Source organism: Eretmochelys imbricata, chromosome 3 (assembly GCF_965152235.1).
Source record: "Eretmochelys imbricata isolate rEreImb1 chromosome 3, rEreImb1.hap1, whole genome shotgun sequence".
Taxonomy (NCBI): Eukaryota; Metazoa; Chordata; order Testudines; family Cheloniidae; genus Eretmochelys; species Eretmochelys imbricata.
In genome coordinates this window covers 111,209,047-111,230,763 of record NC_135574.1, presented here as the reverse complement: position 1 = coordinate 111,230,763, position 21,717 = coordinate 111,209,047, and the positions used below count along the sequence as shown (strand labels likewise).

The window sequence follows — 21,717 nt, the reverse complement described above, 5'->3', positions numbered from 1 at the left end:
CCTTGCATGGCAGTTTTAAGGGGTCATCTATTCCACATTTACATGGCACACATATTACCTCTATTTGTATTAAATATTGTCTCATCACAATACTAAGAGAAATAGTTGAAGAGTAGCTTTTCACCTAACAATTTTATGCAATGATCCTTCACTGAGATAAGACTAGTGAGTATATTGTCTAATAGTATTTAATAATTTCAAAGAGAATAAGTTCAAGCATCATATTAACCTTATAACAGTCCTCAGTCCTTATAATACAACCTCAGAAACAAAGTTTGCCTGCAGTGGATACTCCCTTGATTAATTTGTCTAAAAACTGTAACAGTTTGGATTCTGACATGATTTGGTCAGATATGCTTATTACATGCTCCAAGCTATAATAACTGGACATGTTGATCATCAATCTACATTCAAGTTTTAGCATATCTCTACTGATGCATTTATTTTTCTTTTTGTGGCAGTACCAAATACTTTGGTGTTTTTAGGTTACTAAAACTAGTCTACAGGTTTCATGTTTTCTTTAATAGAGGTAATGGCAAAATGATAAGAGAAAACTTGTGTAATGTGAATACGTCTCTTGCTTTATTGCTGTTATTTACAATAGTGGTTCCTGTACTGTATATGTGATTTCCCCAACATACAATTAATTCTATTTCTGGATGCTTGAAATAATGGATCACAGATGTTTTACGAAAAAAACAATAAAAATGTTTTAAAATTCTTTGCCTTTTCCACATTCTAGAGCTGCACTTAAGTTACTTCAGCCCTAAGGCTACAACTACTAGAGGCTGCAGAGCTCCAGCCAGGAGTGAAAAGATGAGGCACAGATGAAGAATAGGAAGTTGGGGTGTATACAGCTGGAATCACATTTACATTTATTCCTCTTCACTGTGAAATAACTCCACATCTGTGGTAGGTAGGAATAGCTTTTGCTAATTCTGAGTCCTATGCAGTAAGGCTGGATAGGTCAGCCTGCTGTGTAGTATCATGCACATACGGTCACCTTCTAAGCCTACTTGGTTTGGAAGGCTGTTGATACCTTCTGCTGAACCAAGCCCTTTACGTTGATTCACAAATTTCCAAGCCCTCAATACCTAAGAATACTGGAAGGGGTCCTGTGACCTACAGTGCTACAATATTTTCACTTCCTTTTTCTGTCAAGACCCAACATGCATCTGAATAAAAAAAAAAACTATATTCAGCTTTAAGTATGTATTTTGAAAAATGACTGGACATTGTGTCCAGTCACTGCTCAAAACTGCCTCCCACACACACACACATTTAAAATGTAACATTTCTCACAATGAAAGCTCTCATTTATTCTTGCCTTTCACTTTTTTCTCCTAAATTAAAACAGCATTCATAATGATCAGGAAAAGACAAAAACAGCATTATATATATTTTTAAAGAAAACTGTAAATGTTTCAGAAGTATTTATTTTTCAAAATATTTATGTACATTAATTAAAACCACTCAAGATTGCAGTGTACAAAACCTTTACATTATATTTCCAGTTCTCTGAAATCTCTCACTATGGACTAAGTCCTGTTCCCAATGCCATTAACATTTTTGCTATCAATTTCAGTAAGAGTAAGATTTAGACCCAAAGTCATATGAAATCAGTGAAAGAAGGAACATGATCTATTTTAATCACAAATAGATTACCTTTAGTGGGGCCTTCTGTGCTATGCTGTTGAATGAGGGAAGTCTCCTATATGGGAAAAAATAAAATCTTACATATGTAGGCCTGGCTACATACACGTTGCTGAGAAGTAAATTTAAAAAACAAAACAACAACAAAAAACAGATTTCTACATCTCTTAATATACAATGAGACAATCACTTATGGTTACCCCACTAACACAGCTACCCCTCTGATATACAGTTAAGTTAGACTAACTAACAGGTATGTTATATCTATGTAATACATCAAATACACAAACACAGTTCAAATATGCAGCCTAATGGGAGTTGTGCCTCAGGAAGGATGCTAAGATCTCATTCTTTCTGATTAAACTTTGCCTTTTTAATATTTATTTATGTATAGTTTTTTAACAGCTTCAATACAGACAGGCGACTTGGTTAACCTCAGAATCTGGAAAACAAATGGTATCCCTAATTACAGTGATTTTCCAGTTGACACCAGCAGTTAATAGCACAAAAATGATTGAGGGTATGACTTTAGGCTCACTTAAATTCGGAGGGCTATATTTAATGATGAAGAAACCAAGAACCAGTAAAAAATGAAAATGAAATTAAAGCCATGCCATAGGGCAGCTGTAAAATCATAAAGATGTCATAATGTACCTTGTAGTTTTAATGTTATAATTTTAATGTTACCAAAACTTTAACAAATATGCATTGGAAGAAAATCTTGTTCAGAAGATACAGTATAGAGAAACAGGATGCTGGTTGTACAATCACATAAAACACAGACAGAAGAAGAAGCCAAGCTATTCGGCTAAAATGCTGAAAAAATATGTGATGTGACTGTTGTATATGCACACTCACACACATCCGAATTATGGAATACATTATTTTATTTCTGCAGTCATGGCATACACTGTGGAACCATGAAATAAACTGTGTTTGCCATGTACTTGACATTTCATTTGCACTTTACCAGTATCTTACTTCCATCAAGTTTACTTCTAACATTTCAAACTTCTAAACAACTTCCAGTTCCTAAGCAACTTGTATATATTGTATATTACCTCTCTCTCTCTCTCTCTCTCTCTGTCTTTCACACACACACACGGCAAGAATTACAGAGAATTCCAAAATTTTATTTTTCTTTGAAACCCCTACGAAAACATATCTAAAATAACTTTTGAAAATGTGTGATATAACTGCACGGTGTGTTCAGTGGCATAAAGGTTTTTATTGACAATAGGTTGGTATAATTTACATATTTCACTTGTGGTAAAGCCACTCATGAGTCAAATAGACTTAGCAAACTAATGCAATAATACTCCTATTCCACACCCCACCATGCGTTCTCTCATATATAAGTCACAATACACATTCTTAAGACTTCATATAGGCCAGTGGCTCTCAAAATTTTTAATGGTGACCCCTTTCACATAGCAAGCCTCTGAGTGCGACCCCCCTTATAAATTAAAAACACTTTTTTATATATTTAACACCATTATAAATGCTGGAGGCAAAGCGGGGTTTGGAGGGGGAGGCTGACAGCTCGTGACCCCCCATGTAATAACCTCACAACCCCGCTCTTTGAGAACCCCTGATATAGGCTGTACAGATACATAGGTAGATGTTACATGACACCATACTATTATCTGTTTTTTAGTACAGTGAGTTACACTGGTAATCTCAAACAAGTATCAGTACAAATAATATACCACCTCACCCACTCAGGTGTTCTATGCATGCACCATATTTTTCAGGAAAACTATTTCAAAAGTGGTAAGTGGTTTTATGAAAATACTATTGTTACTGTTTTTCATAATCCTTCACCTATAAAGCCAGGCTCCCTTTTTTATTGTGATTTCAGCTATGCAGCTCTGCACACAACAAAACAATTATTTTAATACATTTTAGAAACACCTAAAATTAACTAAAATAGCTTTTCTAAAGAATCATGATGTCATTACTTAAAACTTAATTTCTATCCCTGGAAGGCTATATGGTAATGAATTCTTTATCCATTTGGAAAGGAGGGATTTGGGGCATTTTAAAATTAGAACTAATATTGTCCTAGGCCTCAATATTGCCTGTCCTGGACTTCAGAGCAGTGCAATTTTGGAAGAAGATTCCACATTTGAAGGGTAAGAATAAACAAGTTTGCTTGTCAGGTTGCCTGTTTCAAAAAATGGAGGCTGTTTGAATCTGGTCAGAGGTTTGGAATATCAGAGTCTCACTCAGAGATGAATTCATAGCAGAGTGCTGATGGGACAGAGATGAATGCTATCTATCACATGGATGAGCAACTTACTATATGTGTATTGTGTGTCTACTAAAAATATGCAAACAGACATGTATGTATGCACAGACACACACTCTGCCAAACTATGGTTCTAAGAACTAGTGAGTACTAAAGTGGGAGCAAACACCTTCAGCAGCCAGGCAACGTAGGCATAATATCTTGCAGATGTATACTAAGCCATTGCACTTTTTAAGGTTTGCAAAACAGATACACTCCCTTTAGCATTGTTTTTGTGGCACATTTGGGGCTTTGCAATGGCCATACATCTACACCATTCAATCAAGACCCCATGTTGGGGGATGCAGGGACAATGACATAATAAAGTCCATTGGTTTTACAATTATATATGGTAAAATTTCTGAATTAATATTGCAACAGATGTAACAAAAGGTGTTTTATGGAAAAACAAGTCCCTTAAATATGAACTGAATATACGGGGGGCAGATACTTTGCTGGTGTAAACTGTCATAGCTACATTGACATCAAGCTGAGGAACTACCCTTTGGTAATGTGGCAATATTGATTAATGAAGCTCCCCTCATCTGAATGCCCAGAGAATGGCAACCACACATAAAATATATGTATTTAAATGAACTAATTTAATATTCATTAGTGATATGAGAAGCGCTTTTTTTTGTAAAATCAAAAGGCATATTGCAGAGGAGTCACAAATCACATATATTGCAACATTAATTTAATCAAGCACTAAGAGGAAGCAGGGTCAGTTCTATTTTCTGATATTTTTATTTCCCATGTAGCATTGCTGCCGGACAGCAAAAATTAAAAAGTATTAAAAAAAGATATTGGGAGTAAGTAGTAGGATGAAAATAACAAGCAGGGAATATCTTATATTTACAGCAACTGACATATAGAATTTAGGCCATTCTGAAGTGAAACTCAGACACAAATATAGCGGCTTTACTAATTTTCTTCACTACAATTGTTCTAGCTAACTCTGAAGATCTTTGTACGAGTGTTTATCTGAGGGAGCAGTATTTGAGGTGATGAGGGTCGGAAGGGGGAAGAATATGGTTATTTTCAAACCAAACACACAGGGGAAAACAATTTATAAAGTTGGAACATACCATATCTCCATTCCCCAATCCTTCTCTTATACCTCCCACACCTCAAATAAATAAATAAAAATAAAAGTAAAAAAATTTGAGCTCTGGAAGAAAAGATAAAGCCCCAAATATTTGTATTGCAAAAATGTAGTACAATGTTCATAGCAGAATTCAAATAAGACTCCCTGTACTATGATAAGATCCTAGATCCATAAGATCCATAGTCTTCAATGCCTTGATTGTGACTAGCTGCTGCTTACAGATTTTGCGCCCTCGAAAGCTTTCATAAAAAAAATCTGCAATTGCCACAATATGCCCTAGGTTTGTGTATTCTGAAGTGTATGTTGGAGTGCAAATGTTTTGCAAGGTATTCCCAGAGCCAGCCTATGTGAAATGCAAAGCCCTCAGGCTCCATCAGTCTCTTGGGGACCTACAAATGTCAGGGCTAATCTGTTTTCATTTTAAAAAATGAGTAAATTTCTAGCCCTTTTTCTCGGAAAATGAGGAAAAAGCAAACATCATTAGGATTAGGAATTTGTCACTGAGTTTTCTTACAGATCATAACTTATTCTCCGTCTCTGCAGCAGTCACCTCAAGCTGGCCTTTTGGCTTCATGAAACACTTGGTCACAGGTCCCCTGATCTTTGGGGAAACCCCAGAGCAATTTGTGGTTGTGACAAGCAGTACTGCCCAGGTTGCTGTTGCTGCAAGCTCGCTCCCAAATGGTTACTTTCAACTGAGATGCCTCCTCTGCTGAACAGCTAATGTGGCCTCTAGTCAACAGAGGAGGCAGCTTAGTAGTGTAAGGTGGAGTCGGCAGCAACTGGGGCCAGGTTCAATATCTAGACTTCCTCTTTACAAAACATAATCTTCTTTAGCCCCCGACCAGGAATCTGGGAAAACTAAACACCACCCTGGGCACCTTTAAGAGGCGATAATTCCCCACTCACAAGCACAGAGTTTGCTATAACAAACAAAAGCTTTTATTAAAAGGGAAAGGGAACCCAGCATTAATTAAAAGGGAAACGAAACCCAGCATTAACCCAGCATAACCCTGATTCAAAAGCACATAGCCATAAGCAATCACCCTCCCCACAGTACATTGTGCAGTGTCCTTTGCCACAGTTTCACACCTTGTGATGTGAAAGTCTGATGAACAAATGTCCCTTTACCACACCACTCCTCCTTCTCTCCACTGCACCCCACTCACTGTTGGTTGTCCTTAGTGAGCGAAGACAGAGTTCTGAGGTGCAGTCACATGGGCCCACCTCCCACCCACTTCCCGCAGCTCCCATTGGCCACGAACGGCAAACTGCAGCCACTGGGAGCTGCAGGCGGCTGTGCCTGCCGATGGTCAATGTAAACAAATTGTCTTGCGGCCCACCAGCGGATTACCCTGACGGGCTGCATGCAGTCCGTGGGCCGCAGGTTGCCCACCACTGTTCTAGATGATCTTGACAAGATTGTACATCTTAAGTGCTATGGTACCATTTAAGAATAACCCATCACCAGTAAGACAGGAAACTAAAACACAAATCCCCTTTCCTTTTAAAAAAAAACTCCACATCCTTACCATTCTTCTACCTTCATGTTTCCTACAACATGACATATTCTTAGATTGTACAGGTTGTTTTCTGCTCAGCAAAGGTGACAGAGATTCTCCACAATTGCTTGTTTCTTATTCCCACTTTGAACATGGTGTTGAAGAAAATATCAGTGGGTGAAGTGGCCTTGATAATGGTGCCAAGCACTTATGTTTCACTTTTTCACTGAAAAATGTTTAAGTAAGTAAGTAAGATGTTAAAAGGACTTTGACATCACAAAGCAAAGGACATTGTCCAACGTACTGTGGGGTGGGTGTTTGCTTGTGGTTACATGCTTTTGAAATATGGTTGTGGTGTTTTCCCAAATTAACGCTGGGTTCCCGTTCCCTTTTAATAAGAGCTCTCTTGTTTTACACAGGCTCAGTGCTTGTGAGTGAGGAAGTATTGCCTCTTAGAGGTACTACGGGTGATGTTTCGTTTTCCTGGGTTCCTAGTTGGCGGCTCAAGCTGATTCTGTTTTAAATTGCTAAGAGGAACCCCTCGATATTGAACCTGGCCCTTGTTGTTGCTAACTCACCATGGCACTATTTATTTTGTTCAAATTCAAAAAATGGTAACCATACACAATAAAATCTACTTGATCCTCAAATAAAGCTGTCTGTCATTTTTTCCATTGACAAGATTTCCCATACTTTATTTCTGCATGCCACTAATTTCAGAGGAATCTATTTTACATATCTAATCTCAGGCAAAATGATGTTGTGAAGTCACTGTTTTGAAGATACATTTTCTAGGCATCTAAAGAAAATGCCTAGAAAACTAGAAAGAAGTCTGAAGCACTTACAATCTAAGGCCCTCATTCATTTGCGTACATGTTTATGCACATGAACAGTCCCATTGAACTAACTGAACGATTGCAGGATCAGGGTCAAATTTTAGATGTGATATGGTAAGTGGCAGTAACAAACAGTAGTGTATTTGGAGGAAGGACATTGGTACAGTTGAAAGACCGTGCAGTTACACATTTGAGATATATGCACATAATGGTGAGTTAGTTCTTAAAAAAATTCTATTTTTCACTCACTTCTTTAAATAAGGGTGTAAGAAGCAGATCTTAAGGAAAGAGCTAAATGAGGAGGGGTTAGAAGATTGGTAGACCATAATTGTGAGGGCATTCCAAGTATATGGATAGCCTCAAAAAAAAAAAACCACGCACAGTTGGGAAGTAAGTGGATCAGTAAGGCTGGATCATCATTTTCAGAGAAGAGGGAGCTGGCTGTGGTGAAACTAATTTGTATATGTAAGTAATGATGGGATTATGTGGGGCCTTAAAGACAAGGTCAAGAAGTCTTTGGTGTGGTAGAAAAGGGGAACAAATAGAAATATTTAAAGAGGATGTGGTTGAGTCAATGGACAAAGATGATGACTTTTAGCTGTCGCATTTTGGATGGCCTAAAGGAGAGCAATATCAGAGAGGATGAGGCTGAAGTAGCTGAGAAGGAAGATGATTTAAAAGGGCAGCAGTCAGAGGATTTCTGGATATTGTAGTGCAATAGGTCTATAAATATGCTTAATACTCAGTGGTTAAATGTCTTTGCAATTTGGAGGAGAAAAATGCTCTCCTTTCCAATGGGAGTGGGTTTGGCGGGGGCAAGAGAGGCAACACAGGGGAAAGGCTCCAGCAGCTACCTGGTGCCTAGATAGGCCAGTTATCCAGTAATAAACTGGACAATCCTGCTTTTCTAAGGTTTGTCCCCCATTCAGTATGGAGACAAAACCAGATGTGGGAGCCACCATTTTGAAGTGTGTGCCACTCCGCCCACCCTTACATATTTGTGGCTATATTTTCTTAGGTGTTGGCCCCTTATCCATATGTGAGTTTCCGAGTACCCATAATCAGTGGTGAGCTGGAGCCGGTTCACGCGAACTGGTTGTTAAATTTTGAAGCAGTTTTAGAACTGGTTGTTAACCCGCTTCCCTGCATGGGGCGCTGAGGCTTTGATGGGCTCCGGCCGGGAAGTGATGTAATTCCTCCTCCGGCCACCGGGGGCGCTGCACTGCGGGAGCCATGTGGGCTACCGCCTGGCCCTGGGCACGAGCCCTGGTGCTGCTACTGCTCCCCTGGCCCTGGGGCTCCCGCTGCTGCCTGGTGGGTCCCCGGCTGCTCTGCTGGGCCTGGGCTGAGTCCTGCTGCTCAGGCTGCTCCGAGCTGCTCTCCCCGTGAGCACCCACCACCCTGCCGCAGCCAGCCCCTCTCTCCAGCCAACCCCGCACTCCCTGCCTGCAGCCAGCCCCTGCCGCACCCCCTGCCCTGCCTCTAGCCACCCCCGCACCCCCTGCCTGCAGCCAGTCCCCGCCTCCAGTCACCCCCGCACCCCCTGCCTGCAGCCAGCCCCGTCTCCAGCTACCCCCTGCCCTGCCCGCAGCCACCCCCGCACCCCCTGCCAGCCCTGCCCTGCCCGCAGCCAGCCCATCTCCAACCACCCCCGCACCCCCTGCCTGCAGCCAGCCCCTGCCGCACCCCCTGCCCCCTGCCCTGCCTCCAGCCACCCCTGCACCCCCTGCCCGCAGCCAGCCACCCCCGCACCTCCTGTCCTGCTTGCAGCCAGTCCGTCTCCAGCCACCCCCTGCCCTGCCTGCAGCCAGCCCCTGCCGCACCCCCTGCCCCCTGCCCTGCCTCCAGCCACCCCTGCATCCCCTGCCCGCAGCCAGCCACCCCCGCACCTCCTGTCCTGCCTGCAGCCAGTCCGTCTCCAGCCACCCCCTGCCCTGCCTGCAGCCAGCCCCTGCCGCACCCCCAGCACCCCCTGCCCGAACAAGCCCGTCTCCAGCCACCCCTGCACCCCCTGCCCACAACCAGCCCCTGCTGCACGCACCCCCTGCCCTGCCTGCAGCCAGCCCCTGTCTCCAGCCACCCCTGCACTCCCTGCCCACAGCCAGCCCGTCTACAGCCACCCCCTGCCCTGCCCACAGCCGGCCCCTGCCGCACCTCCTGCCCTGCCCGCAGCCAGCCCGTCTCCAGCCATCCCCGCACCACCTGCCCGCGGCAGCCCCTGCAGCCAGCCCCTGTCTCCAGCCACCCCCGCAATCCCTGCCTGGAGCCAGGCCCTGCCGCAGCCAGCCCCTGGCGCACCCCCTGCCTGCAGCCAGCCCCTGGCGCACCCCCTGCCCTGCCCGCACCAGCCCCTGCTGCACCCCCTGCCTGCAGCCAGCCCCTGTCTCCAACCACCCCCGCACCCCCTGCCCTGCCCGCAGCCAGCCCGTCTCCAGCCAGCCCTGCACCCCCCTGCCCTGCCTGCAGCCAGCCCCTACCTCCAGTCAGCCCCACACCCCTGTCTCCAGCCAGCCCCACACCCCCTTGCCTCCAGCCAACCCCGCACCCTCCTGTCTCCAGCCAGCTCCGCACCCCCTGCCCTGCCCGCAGCCAGCCCTGCACCCCCTGCCTCCAGCTAGCCCTGTCCCACCCCCCTGTCTGCAGCTGGCCCCACGTCCACTGGTGCCCTGCAGTTCCCAGGGCAGTAACCTGCACACCTGCTTCAATAAGGGGGGCAGGGAGCAGCTGTGACCCACACATTTGCACATCCTAGGGTGACCAGACAGCAAGTGTGAAAAATCAGGACAGGGGCTGGGGGGTAATAGGAGCCTATATAAGAAAAAGACCCCAAAATCGGGACTGTCCCTATAAAATTGGGACATCTGGTCACCCTAGCACACCCCTAGGGAGTGGCAGGGACCAACACATGTGAAACGGAGCTCATTTCTAGTTCAGGTCCATCTTTTTAAAAAAGAACTTTAGGCAGGGTTAACATACATCTGTATTTTCCCGGACAGGTCAGGCTTTTTGGTTCCTAAATCGCTGTCTGGGAGGAATTTTTAAAAATTAAGGAAAAAAAAGGAAAATACCGATGTATGATAACCCTGTTGGTACAAAAAATACATACTGGGGCACATCCCTTAAATCAGAACTTCTTATAAGGAACCGGTTGTTAAGATTTTGACAGCTCATCACTGCCCATAATTGGAGTTTTAATTGCTGATATAAGCTATTTGTGTCTATATTGCATTAATACATTTTCCAATACATTAATGATATTAACCTCATGGTTACACATACTACAAATCCCCCAAAAACAATTTCATGTTTTTGCAGTGTACTTGTTCATTATAAGCTACATATTGCAAAAACTCCTACAAACCTTATAACCCTAAGTCAAGTACTTACTGTAACTCATACTACTTGCCAGGCCTTGCTAGGCCTCATGTTAATCACTATACCTTACCAGGCCATAATGTAGCTTATTGCAAAACCTAAACAAATATTTTACATTTGTTTACCCTTCTTGCATTTTCTAAGGATCCTAACTTATTTTAACATGTAGCTTACTATTTATTGTCAGGTATGGACCTCCCAAGATGAGGTGTGGGTCACTGGATAACACTTGTGTAAGAGGAATATTTGCCATCCTGGATAAATCAAGTATGATTTTTAGTTTGCAGAGCTACAAAGAAACAGTCATTCAGGATCATCTTCTTCTCAAAAGAATTTGGTAGAACTGTGTTTTGAACAGCTGACAAACGTATAATCTAATCTTTTGCCTTTTTCTTATCCTTAAGGGGAATAAGCATAAAAATGAATGATAAATCAAATTCTGAACTCTCCTTTGTTCAAGAAACAGTTTTTTTTCCCATGAAAAAAATTCATGCAATCAAAAAGAAGGCCAAGAGATTACTTTGTAATGTCAGCCTGAAACTGACTGACAATTTTTATTGTAAAAAAATAAAAGTGCTTTGAGAACCTTAGATGTAAAGTGGTATATAAGTGCCTCTTATAGGAGGGTCTTAAACTGATATGGTGTGGAACAATATTTCGCCAGCTTTTCTCTTTAAACACAAATTTCCACTGAGCTCTGGATGCTTAAAAATGGAGAAAAAGTTATCCAGACTTTGTAGACTACAAGATTAAAAACCAGAGACTGGCAACAATCTAGTGTACCAGGGATATCAAGGCTTGACTTTCAGCACTGTTTTTGAATTGCTTTCCTCAAGTAAGTACTGCATGCCTCTTCAAAATAAATTCAATATTTCTTTAAAACAAAGAGACAAGGTGTCCCATGAAAGAAAACTGACCAGCTGTAGCTCTATGCTTTTGAAGGTGATTTTTGCCATTTAAAACAATTTTGTGAAATAAGGAGGATTCATCATCAATTTATAATGACTATTTTGTCTTTCATGGCAGGCAGTATATATATCTATTAAAATGTGCACACACACACACACACACAGTCTTCTTTTTTCCCTCTTTCCAATTTGCATTCCCCATTAACAGGTATGAAATTTTTCACCTGAGATTTAAATTGAGGCAAAAGTAAGGTTCAAGTATAGGTCAATTAGTTGCTCATGACATCTTACATTTCATCTATGAATCAGATTGCCCTCAGACTGACTCCCACATCTGTTTCCTACCATTCCATTTTTCTTAATATCTGTCTCATGTACGTTCTTACTTGCCCTTGACTCTCTTAGCTTCCTTGCCCTTGACTCTCTTAGCTTCCTTGCCCTTTTGTGACAGGCCAGAATTCACAATTAGAATGGTTTCTACAGCCAGGAACTACAGGAGAAAATTAAAGTAACATTCCAAGCAACATTTATGCTTCTGCCACACAGATGTCTATCACTTTCTAATTAACTATCTATATTCGTAGAAATACAGAGTTTCAACACACTGATTCAACTTATAATTATAATAAACAATAGGATTCTACTTACAACTTGTTTTCACACTCATGTTTTTAAAAGATTTTCATGCACATTTTAATTAATAAAAAATAAATCTAAAACTTGTCATACTAATGACATCAATTATCTTATTTTATATAACACACATACTACGTAAGAAACAATGTATTTGATTTTAAAGGCCTCCGTCCACCAACAAGTTTGGGGTACTTTGTGACAAAACTACACCAATTTACAATGGCTGAAAATCTGGTCCTACATTCTTGAAACTCCCTTTTAAAATGTTACAAACAAACATAATCAAGGACATCCACAATGGGAAATGTTTTTATTTCAACTCATTAAACACTGTCTATTTGAGTTTGCCATTTGGCTAGGGAACATGGTGTGTCTTAATAAAAGATATTCTCTGACTGTTTATGAAGGAAGTCAATAACACCCTCAGTTAGATCTTTGTAATCCTCAAATATGATTTATGACCCTGCTGGTGGGAAAAGTGCATCAGTTATAAATATTTAAAAGGGAAGATTTTCCCCGTTTATGTTTTCCATTTGTGCCAGAAACAGACATTAGGGATTTTTAAATAACTGGTTCATCTTTGTCATATCTTTGCGACTGAGCTCAGCTATTAAGGGGTTTCTTGTTTTTTCCCCTGTGAGATCAGCACCAACTATGAGTGACTAAATTCCATGGCTTTCCTTTTCATTCCTTTCCATATTCTAATCACACTCCATGACAAGAAATGGGAGGAAAAAAAGTTCATTCTTTATCATTATTTCCTAGTCCAAATACAGGGGAGAACTATGGTAAACTCTTAGGAGTTGGGTTTATGATGTCCTTGTATTTCTGCATAGCATCTATGATAAATAAAGGTGGGGGAGGGGTTGCTCCCTTTTATGGACACTCAGCCAGCCAGTTAGCTATAAAACCCGTTAGGAGCCGTTCTCTACTTGCTTTACCTGTAAAGGGTTAACAAGCCCACAGGTAAAAGGAAAGGAATGGGCACCTGAGCCAATGGGAGGGCTAGAACTTTTTAAAATTGGGAAAAAACCTCCCTTTGTCTGTGTGTTGTGGTTCTCTGGGAAAGAGGGGAACAGGGAGCAGTTATGCTATGAGAAGCTTTAAGCCAGGTATGATCATCAGATCATACCGAGAACTACTTATTTGGAACCCTCAAATGTGTAAGTAAATCAGGGAATGTCTAAAAAGATGAGATTAGGGTTATTTCTTTTATTTCTTATTGGCTTGTGGACTCCTCTGTGTGAACCCCAAATGCTTTTTGTTTTGCTTGTAATCTTTAAGATGGACCTCAAGAAGATTATTCTTGATGTTTAAATTTTGTAAGTGGGTTTTTTTAAATCTAGCAAAAGCCTAAGCTCCAGATGTATTTTCTTTCTTTTTGTTTTTAATAAAATTTACCTTTTTTAAAGAACAGGATTAGATTTTTGGTGTCCTAAGAGGTTTGTGCATATGTTGTTTAATTAGCTGGGGGCAACAGCTAATTTCCTTTGTTTTTTTTTTCTCAGCTCTTCCCCGGAGAGGCAGGTGAAAGGGCTTGAGGGTACCCCACAGGAAGGAATTCCCAAATGCGCCTTCCTGGGTCCCAAGGGGTTTATTTTGCACTTGGGTGGTGTTAGCATCCAAGGTCAGAGAGAAGCTGTAACCTTGGGAGTTTAATATCAGCCTGGAGTGGCCAGTATTAATTTTTAGAATCCTTGCAGGCCCCACCTCCTGCACTCTAAGTGCCAGAGTGGAGAATCAGCCTTGACAGCACCTAATAGAATAGGACTCAGCTATTGTTTATTTGTATTACCCAAGTGCCTAGGAGCCCTAATTACACACCAACACCCAACTGTGCTATGTGCTGTACAAACAAAAAGACAGTTCCTGTCCCAAGGAGTTTATAATCAGCATAGGAAGGATTAGATTTTTATCATTAAATGTTGATAAACCTCAATTTCACCGTACACCCAGGCAAACTGATGAAAAATATTTCCATTGATAATAATCAAAATTTACAGATAGACAAAGTAAGAAAAATGCTGCTTGAGAACTCATTAGAGATTGAGTTAATGCTATTTAGTTTGTATATTTTGACATATGATGTTGGTAATTTGTGGTTTAATGGGCAAAGTTTTGACATTTTACATCTCAATGTCTACTGTTATTAAATAATTGTCTGAAAACCTATAAATTCCCACAACTGTGAACATTTAAGTTGATAAAAATAAAAAAATGCTTAAAAACAATCAGTATGACCTATTGGTTATAAAAACAAAAATCAAATTTTGTCAAGCCTACTTATACTTATAATCTGAGTATAAAACAAAAGACAACAGTTGTATATAGACAGAGTACAAGGAAACAATATTGGTCAGCATGAATCATAGAATATAGAATATCAGGGTTGGAAGGGACCCCTGAAGGTCATCTAGTCCAACCCCCTGCTCGAAGCAGGACCAATTCCCAGTTAAATCATCAATTCCCAGTTAAATCAGCATGATAGGCAGCAGTCTCAGCACACCAGTGACCTAACCATTGTCAAACTTTTGAATGAGGCACTAATGCCTAACAAAGTTCTATTTGTGCTGGATAATATGTGACAGCCATGAACACCAACCCTTTTCTACACTTTTTGAAAGTCTTCAGAAGCCAAATCTTGTTATCAGTTGGTCATGATTTGTATGAGCATAACTGACAGAATTTGTGTCAGTGTTTGGGAACTCAAGATGCATGGGCACTATAGAAGTGCAAAGTATTATTTAAGTTAATGGAATTGTGCCCATATACACCAATATACAATCTGACCCTCAGCAACACTTTAGACTGCTAATTACTACCTCCACTAGTATGTTCTCTGTTATATGATTTAAGTTCCATCTGCCACTTGTTTGCTTAAAAGTCTCCTACTCTCTGTTCACCATGACTCATTTTAGATACTATGAGTAGCATTTTTTTAAAATGGGTGTCTAAAGTTAGGATCTGAAGCACACTGGAGCAGCAAAGTGCTCAACATTTTTGAAAAACAAGACTTATTTAGGTGCCTAAATATGGACTCAGAAACTAACTTAAAGCACCCTTCTTAAAAATATCGGTCTACATGTCTAGTTTTGAGGGTTATTTATTCCCAAGTAGCTGGGTATCTAGGTAACCTCTGTACTGTAATTGAAATATAGCAAACATATATATATATATACACACACACACACACATACACACACACTAGCGGTGTAAAGCCTGTGCTGCCATATCGGGGTGAACAGTAAAGTCATGTGTGCACAGAAGCCAAAAATGGCCGAGAACTTAAAGGTTGGAGACAAACAGATTGAAAATCTCAGTGATATTGATCCTGGTGATATTCTAAACAAATGTCTTAACAGTGCTTGTAGCTGCTTCCATCCCTTTTCACTGATTCAAACTTTTTAGGCTTCAAAGTCAGAAACAGGCCTTGTCCACACTTGCGGCGGCACATAGGGTAGATGTAGCCGTAGGCGCTGAAGCACCCACAGGGAAAAATTAGCGGGTGCTCCACACCCACCAGTGGCCAAGCTCCCCCGTCCTCGCCTCCTTCTCCCACACCCGAGCGTGCCGCCTACCCGCTCCTCAGCTGTTTGGCGGAGCTTAGGACTTTTCGGGAGGGAGAGGGAGGAGTGGGAACGCGGCGTGCTCAGGGGAGGAGGCAGAGAACAGGCAGGGCAGGGACAGGTGTGGGGGAAGGGGGTGGAATGGGGGTGGAAAGGTGGCAGGGCTGGGGTGGGAAAAGGTGGGGTGGGGCAGGGACTTGCGGCTAGGGATGGGGTGAAGGCAGTGCAGAAGTGGGGCCGGGGGGGTCGAGCACCCACCAGGCAGAGGGGAAGTCGTCGCCTATGGTGTAGCTATGCGCTGCTGTAAAAAGCAGGGTGTGTCCCAGGGCAGTGTGTAGCTACAAGTGTCAGGGAAAAGCTCTTGCAGTAGGGTGGCAGCAGAGAAAGGATCTAGCATCTCCCTGCTGCGAGAGCCTTTCTCTGCTGCCATAGTCTTTCACTGCAGTAGGGAAAGGGTCTGGCAGTGCAACACTATATTGCTAAAAATAGCAGTATAAACGGAGAAGGCACTTCTTGGGCATGTAGGGTACATACCCTAAGGTTCTGGAGTGTCTTTATTTTACTTGTCTAATCAGTACATCACCATCTACACTGCTATTTATACCTGTGCAAGGGTGACATGCAGTGTCTGTATTCTACACACCACCATAAGTGTAGACATAGCCACAGAGTGACATTCCTGAGGAGAAAAAAACAAAAAGACAAAGAGAGAGCTACTGTATCCATGTTTTCTCTTTTAAAGAGCTGTTTTCTTTTCTTTTCTTTTTTTTATAAACAGCCAAAACAGGATTAGTAAATTTAATACATGAGCTACATTTTGAAAAAAATAGAAAGTTAAAATAGAAATGCTGATATATTGATGCCTACTGGGCAGGAAGTCTAACTATAAAAAGGTAAAAGGCTGGTTAATTTTAATGCAAAAACAAAACAATGCAGTAAAAAAAAAATTAAAATCTACATCTACAAGTATTAAAAATGTTACGTTCCATCTTTCACTGTCATTGGCAGCACAAAACTGGGTTAGTTTTCTGTTTAAATGTAACATTATTACCTGAGAATTATCTTCTGCACTCAAGAATCTCATATTTTGATTCACATCCAAATAAATGTCATTTACATTTTCATCATTTTCAATGACAGAAGGGAGGGTGGATGCAAGACTACATCCTCTTTTGATGGTAGATGGTGGAAAATGGCTGTATAATAAAAAAACTCAAACACATTAATACACATACTTAGTTATTAAGACACCTTAAAAACACCTTATTTGAAAAATAAGGATTTGATTTTCAAAACAATCTACATTTTTATGTCCTTTGTTTATTTTTTCAACCCAATAGGACAGCAGTATACCTAAGCAGTGTGCATGCATTAGATATCATTACTGGCTTACCACCACATGCATGTACACACACTAAAACTTTTCCATCTAATTTTTAGAGGAAGCCATGAACCTCTAAAATATAAGCAAAGTTATAAAACATCATTACTAATGACAGGTTTCAGAGTAGCAGCCGTGTTAGTCTATATTCACAAAAAGAAAAGGAGTACTATTGGCACCTTTGAGACTAACCAATTTATTTGAGCATAAGCTTCCGTGAGCTACAGCTCACTTCATCGGATGCATTCAGTGGAAAATATACACACAGAACATGAAAAAATGGGTGCTATCATACACACTGTAAGGAGAGTGATCACTTAAGATGAGCTATTACTAGCAGGAGAGCGGGGGGGGCGGGGAGAGAAAACCTTTTGTAGTGATAATCAAGGTGGGCCATTTCCAGCAGTTAACAGGAACATCCGAGGAGCAGTGGGGGGGTGGGGGAAATAAACACGGGGAAATCGTTTTACTTTGTGTAATGACACATCCACTCCCAGTCTCTATTCAAGCCTAAGTTAATTGTATCCAGTTTGCAAATTAATTCCAATTCAGCAGTCTCTCTTTGGAGTCTGTTTTTGAAGTCTTTTTGTTCTAATATTGCGACCTTTAGGTCTGAAATCGAGTGACCAGAGAGATTGAAGTGTTCTCCGACTGGTTTATGAATGTTATAATTCTTGACATCTGATTTGTGTCCATTTATTCTTTTACGTAGAGACTGTCCAGTTTGACCAATGTACATGGCAGAGGGGCATTGCTGGCACATGATGGCATATATCACATTGGTAGATATGCAGGTGAATGAGCCTCTGATAGTGTGGCTGATGTGATTAGGCCCTATGATGGTGTCCCCTGAATAGATATGTGGACACAGTTGGCAACGGGCTTTGTTGCAAGGATAGGTTCCTGGGTTAGTGGTTCTGGGGAGGCCGGGGGAACACATCCAGAAGTGGAGGCCGGGGGAAGCAGTTTTGCTTTTTTCTTCAAAATTGGTCTCCATGGTTACAAGACAGACAAAACATGAAAATCCATGTAGAACCCAATCTTACTCTCACTGAAGTAAATCAGAGTTTTGCCTTTGACTTCAGTGGTAGCAGGAGCTTGTTAGAACTCACTGCTTGGTTATATGGGCTATGGGGACTAAATCAAAGCAATGTCACACAAATAGCAGTTTGATTGAAATGTGTAGTTGTAATACAATAGAACAAATGTAAATATGCTTCATCCAGTACTTCCTTAAAAGAGAGAATGAAATATTTAATTCTTTAGCAATAAAACTGGCAGAAATATATTCTCTTAAATAATGTCTTAATATTTATATCTTTGATTAGGATTAAGGTTACAGATTAAAAATAGCTGCAATCCCAATTATGAGTCTAAATCCCTTACATCATTTAAAAACAGTATTACTTTAATAAAATGTTGATTTTCACTACTATATATTTTGGTAACTACTTGTTAATTAAATCACAGGAGATTGAATTAGATGGTTGTCACAGAAACCTAATAGAAATAATTTCACCCTTGACAAAACAAGCTAAAGAGATGAGAAAGTAGTTTATTAAAATATGAAAACATACTACAAAATTCTGCTAATCTGCAAATATTACAGCATTTTATTTATAATTATTACTCCATTTACTATTTCAACACTTTTCATTTATAGATATTTCTCCATTTTAAGGCAAATTGCTTAAGATACAGAATAAAAAATAAGTCAAGGAATTTTCATAATGTAGCATCTATATAATTCTTTTTTACAAATAAAAGGTAAGAAATTTCATCATCTCAATAATATTATAGAATTATATTATAAGACATAGTCATCACAATTGAGGACTACAATGTTGCCCCCTATGTCTGCTGCTGTGATCACTATCTGGGGGTTGGATTGTATAGCTGTCCTCTCGGCAGTGGAAGATTGTGGGGGATATAATGTTTGTTAAGGATTTCACAGCTGATTTCTTTCTTGAAGCAATAAACATGATGATCTAGTCTTTGTGGTTTCATCCACTGGGGGGAGTCCAGTCAGATGATTCTTCCAGTTCTCAACATTAGTATGGTTTCAGATTCTGTGATGGGGCAGAAGCTCAGTCCCTTAGGGAGTACAGATAATTCAGCTCCAGTTAGGGGTAATCTTATGCTTATCTGATGATAGTGGGGTGTTGTATAGTGTCCAAGTGGTAGGTCCTGGTGTCATGGTTTCTCCTAGAGGTAATGTTCTGTGAGTCATGGAGTTGATTCCATTTTTTGCTTTTTGTGTTTAATGGCTATGCCACTGTGATGCCTTCTCAGGGCACACTGGACTGTGAGTGACTTTGTTACACTCCTTCATGCTGGAGGCAAGGAAGTATCTTATGGAAGGTGTGTGTCAGGACCAGTGCAATACCAGCCTTTCAATCACTTCTGCCACACCGCAGGACCTGACACCATACTAAAATGTGGAGAAGTAAAATAATTCTTTCCTTGACTCCGACTCAGAAAATTATTTCATCACAAGGATGACACCATCCACAACCTTCACATCCCCACCGACACTCATAAGACAGAAGAATCATCTGACTGGACACCCCACAATGGACAAAACCATACATAAAAAAGCATTAAATAATGTTAAGGTTGCAAATTTAAGCAACTTAGAAGTCAGGAAATGCCAGTATTAAGGTTGCCTTTGCAATCTTAATTCAACCCCCCTGTGTGTAAGCATTATGATAGTCTTTCATTGCTATTACCAGCAGGACAGTGGGGTGGGAGGAGGTATTGTTTCATATTCTCTGTGTATATATAAAGTCTGCTGCAGTTTCCACGGTATACATTTGATGAAGTGAGCTGTAGCTCACGAAAGCTCATGCTCAAATAAATTGGTTAGTCTCTAAGGTGCCACAAGTACTCCTTTTCTTTTTGCGAATACAGACTAACACGGCTGTTACTCTGAAACCTTTCATTGCACGATCACATACTATTTTTTTCACAGGATTCACAGTGCTGACTAAATGAGCAGCTAGTCTTTTTTTTTAGCCTCATCATTCACTGTATTACCCCCATGCATTATTTACTAACCACAATCCAAGTCCTGCACTGACTACATAATTATTATTTTTCTCATGGGCTTCTGTGGTACTCTCATGATAGTATCTTAGTTCTTTACAAACATTAATGAATTCATGTTCATAACACCTGTGTGAAGTAAAGTGGTAGTACTGTCCCTATTTTACACTATGAGAAACTGAGGACAGAGATTAAAAGCAAAACTGTTAAATATATTCACTGATTTTGGGTGTCCAATTTGAAAGGCCTAGCACCTGACTTTTTAAAATACCTAACATTTTATAGCACTTAATATATTCAGAGCAAAGCTTCCAGTTATGTCTGTTGCAGTTGTGAGTGCTTCGCACAAGCTGAGCACCTGAAAATGAGAAACATATAGTGGTCACCTGCGGAAATTTTGGTCTACATGACTTGATCAGCATCACACAGGCACACTGTAACAGAGATAGGGACAGAACTCAAAACTCCATTTAGCTGGCTTAACCATGAGACCATCCTCTTTCTTTCTACAATCCCTGCCTCAGGGTAGGTCTACACTTACAGCATGTACAGTACAGACACTGCATGCCCAGTTAGCATGGGTATAAATAGCAGTGTATACAGTGAGGCACTGCTTAGGCAAGTAAAGTAGAGTGCCCTAAATGTCTGAACCCTACTGTATATACCCTACACAGCTCTCTACCCACTCAAACAGTGCCTTCCACATCTCCACTGCTAATTTTAGCAGTATAACATCCCATTGCCAGAGACTTTCATTGCCATATGTAGATAAGTGTGGATTTAGCCTGCCTTTCACAGCAGTGTGTAGCTACATGTATCCTATACACCACTGCAAGTGTAGACAAGGTCTCATTCATAATACACCTTCCAACTTCTGCAACAAATGAAGCAGATGTCCTACAGACAACAGTTTCCTTCACTGCACAACTCTGATTTATCCCCAGAGCAAGTGTCCATCCTTTAGTCTGCAGAAGAGAAGAATGAGGGGGGATTTGATAGCTACTTTTAACTACCTGAGAGGGGGTTCCGAAGAGGATGGCTCTAGACTGTTCTCAGTGGTAGCAGATGACAGAACAAGGAGTAATGGTCTCAAGTTGCAGTGGGGGAGTTTTAGGTTGGATATTAGGAAAAACTTTTTCACTAAGAGGGTGGTGAAACACTGGAATGTGTTACCTAGGAAGGTGGTGGAATCTCCTTCCTTAGAAGTTTTTAAGGTCAGGCTTGACAAAGCCCTGGCTGGGATGATTTAATTGAGGATCGGTCCTGCTTTGAGCAGGGGGTTGGACTAGATGACCTCCTGAGGTCCCTTCCAACTTTGATATTCTATGATTCTAAATGAGGCAGGGGTCCTCATTAGACTGGAAAAAACAGTATGTGACCATGTAATTTAAGACTGCATCAAAATGCATACACATAA

At 41.0% G+C, this 21,717-nt stretch overlaps 1 protein-coding gene across 1 annotated transcript in view; it reads right to left on the bottom strand.

Moving 5' to 3' along the window:
- ADGB (androglobin) overlaps nucleotides 1-21,717 on the bottom strand; it is a 238,561-nt gene that overhangs the window by 125,695 nt on the left and 91,149 nt on the right. The window contains exons 13-14 of the mRNA XM_077811784.1: nucleotides 16,926-17,070; nucleotides 1,666-1,711 (exon numbers count right to left, since the gene is read on the bottom strand). Coding sequence (XP_077667910.1) covers nucleotides 1,666-1,711; nucleotides 16,926-17,070 — 191 coding nt within the window. The remainder of the gene's footprint in view (nucleotides 1-1,665; nucleotides 1,712-16,925; nucleotides 17,071-21,717) is intronic.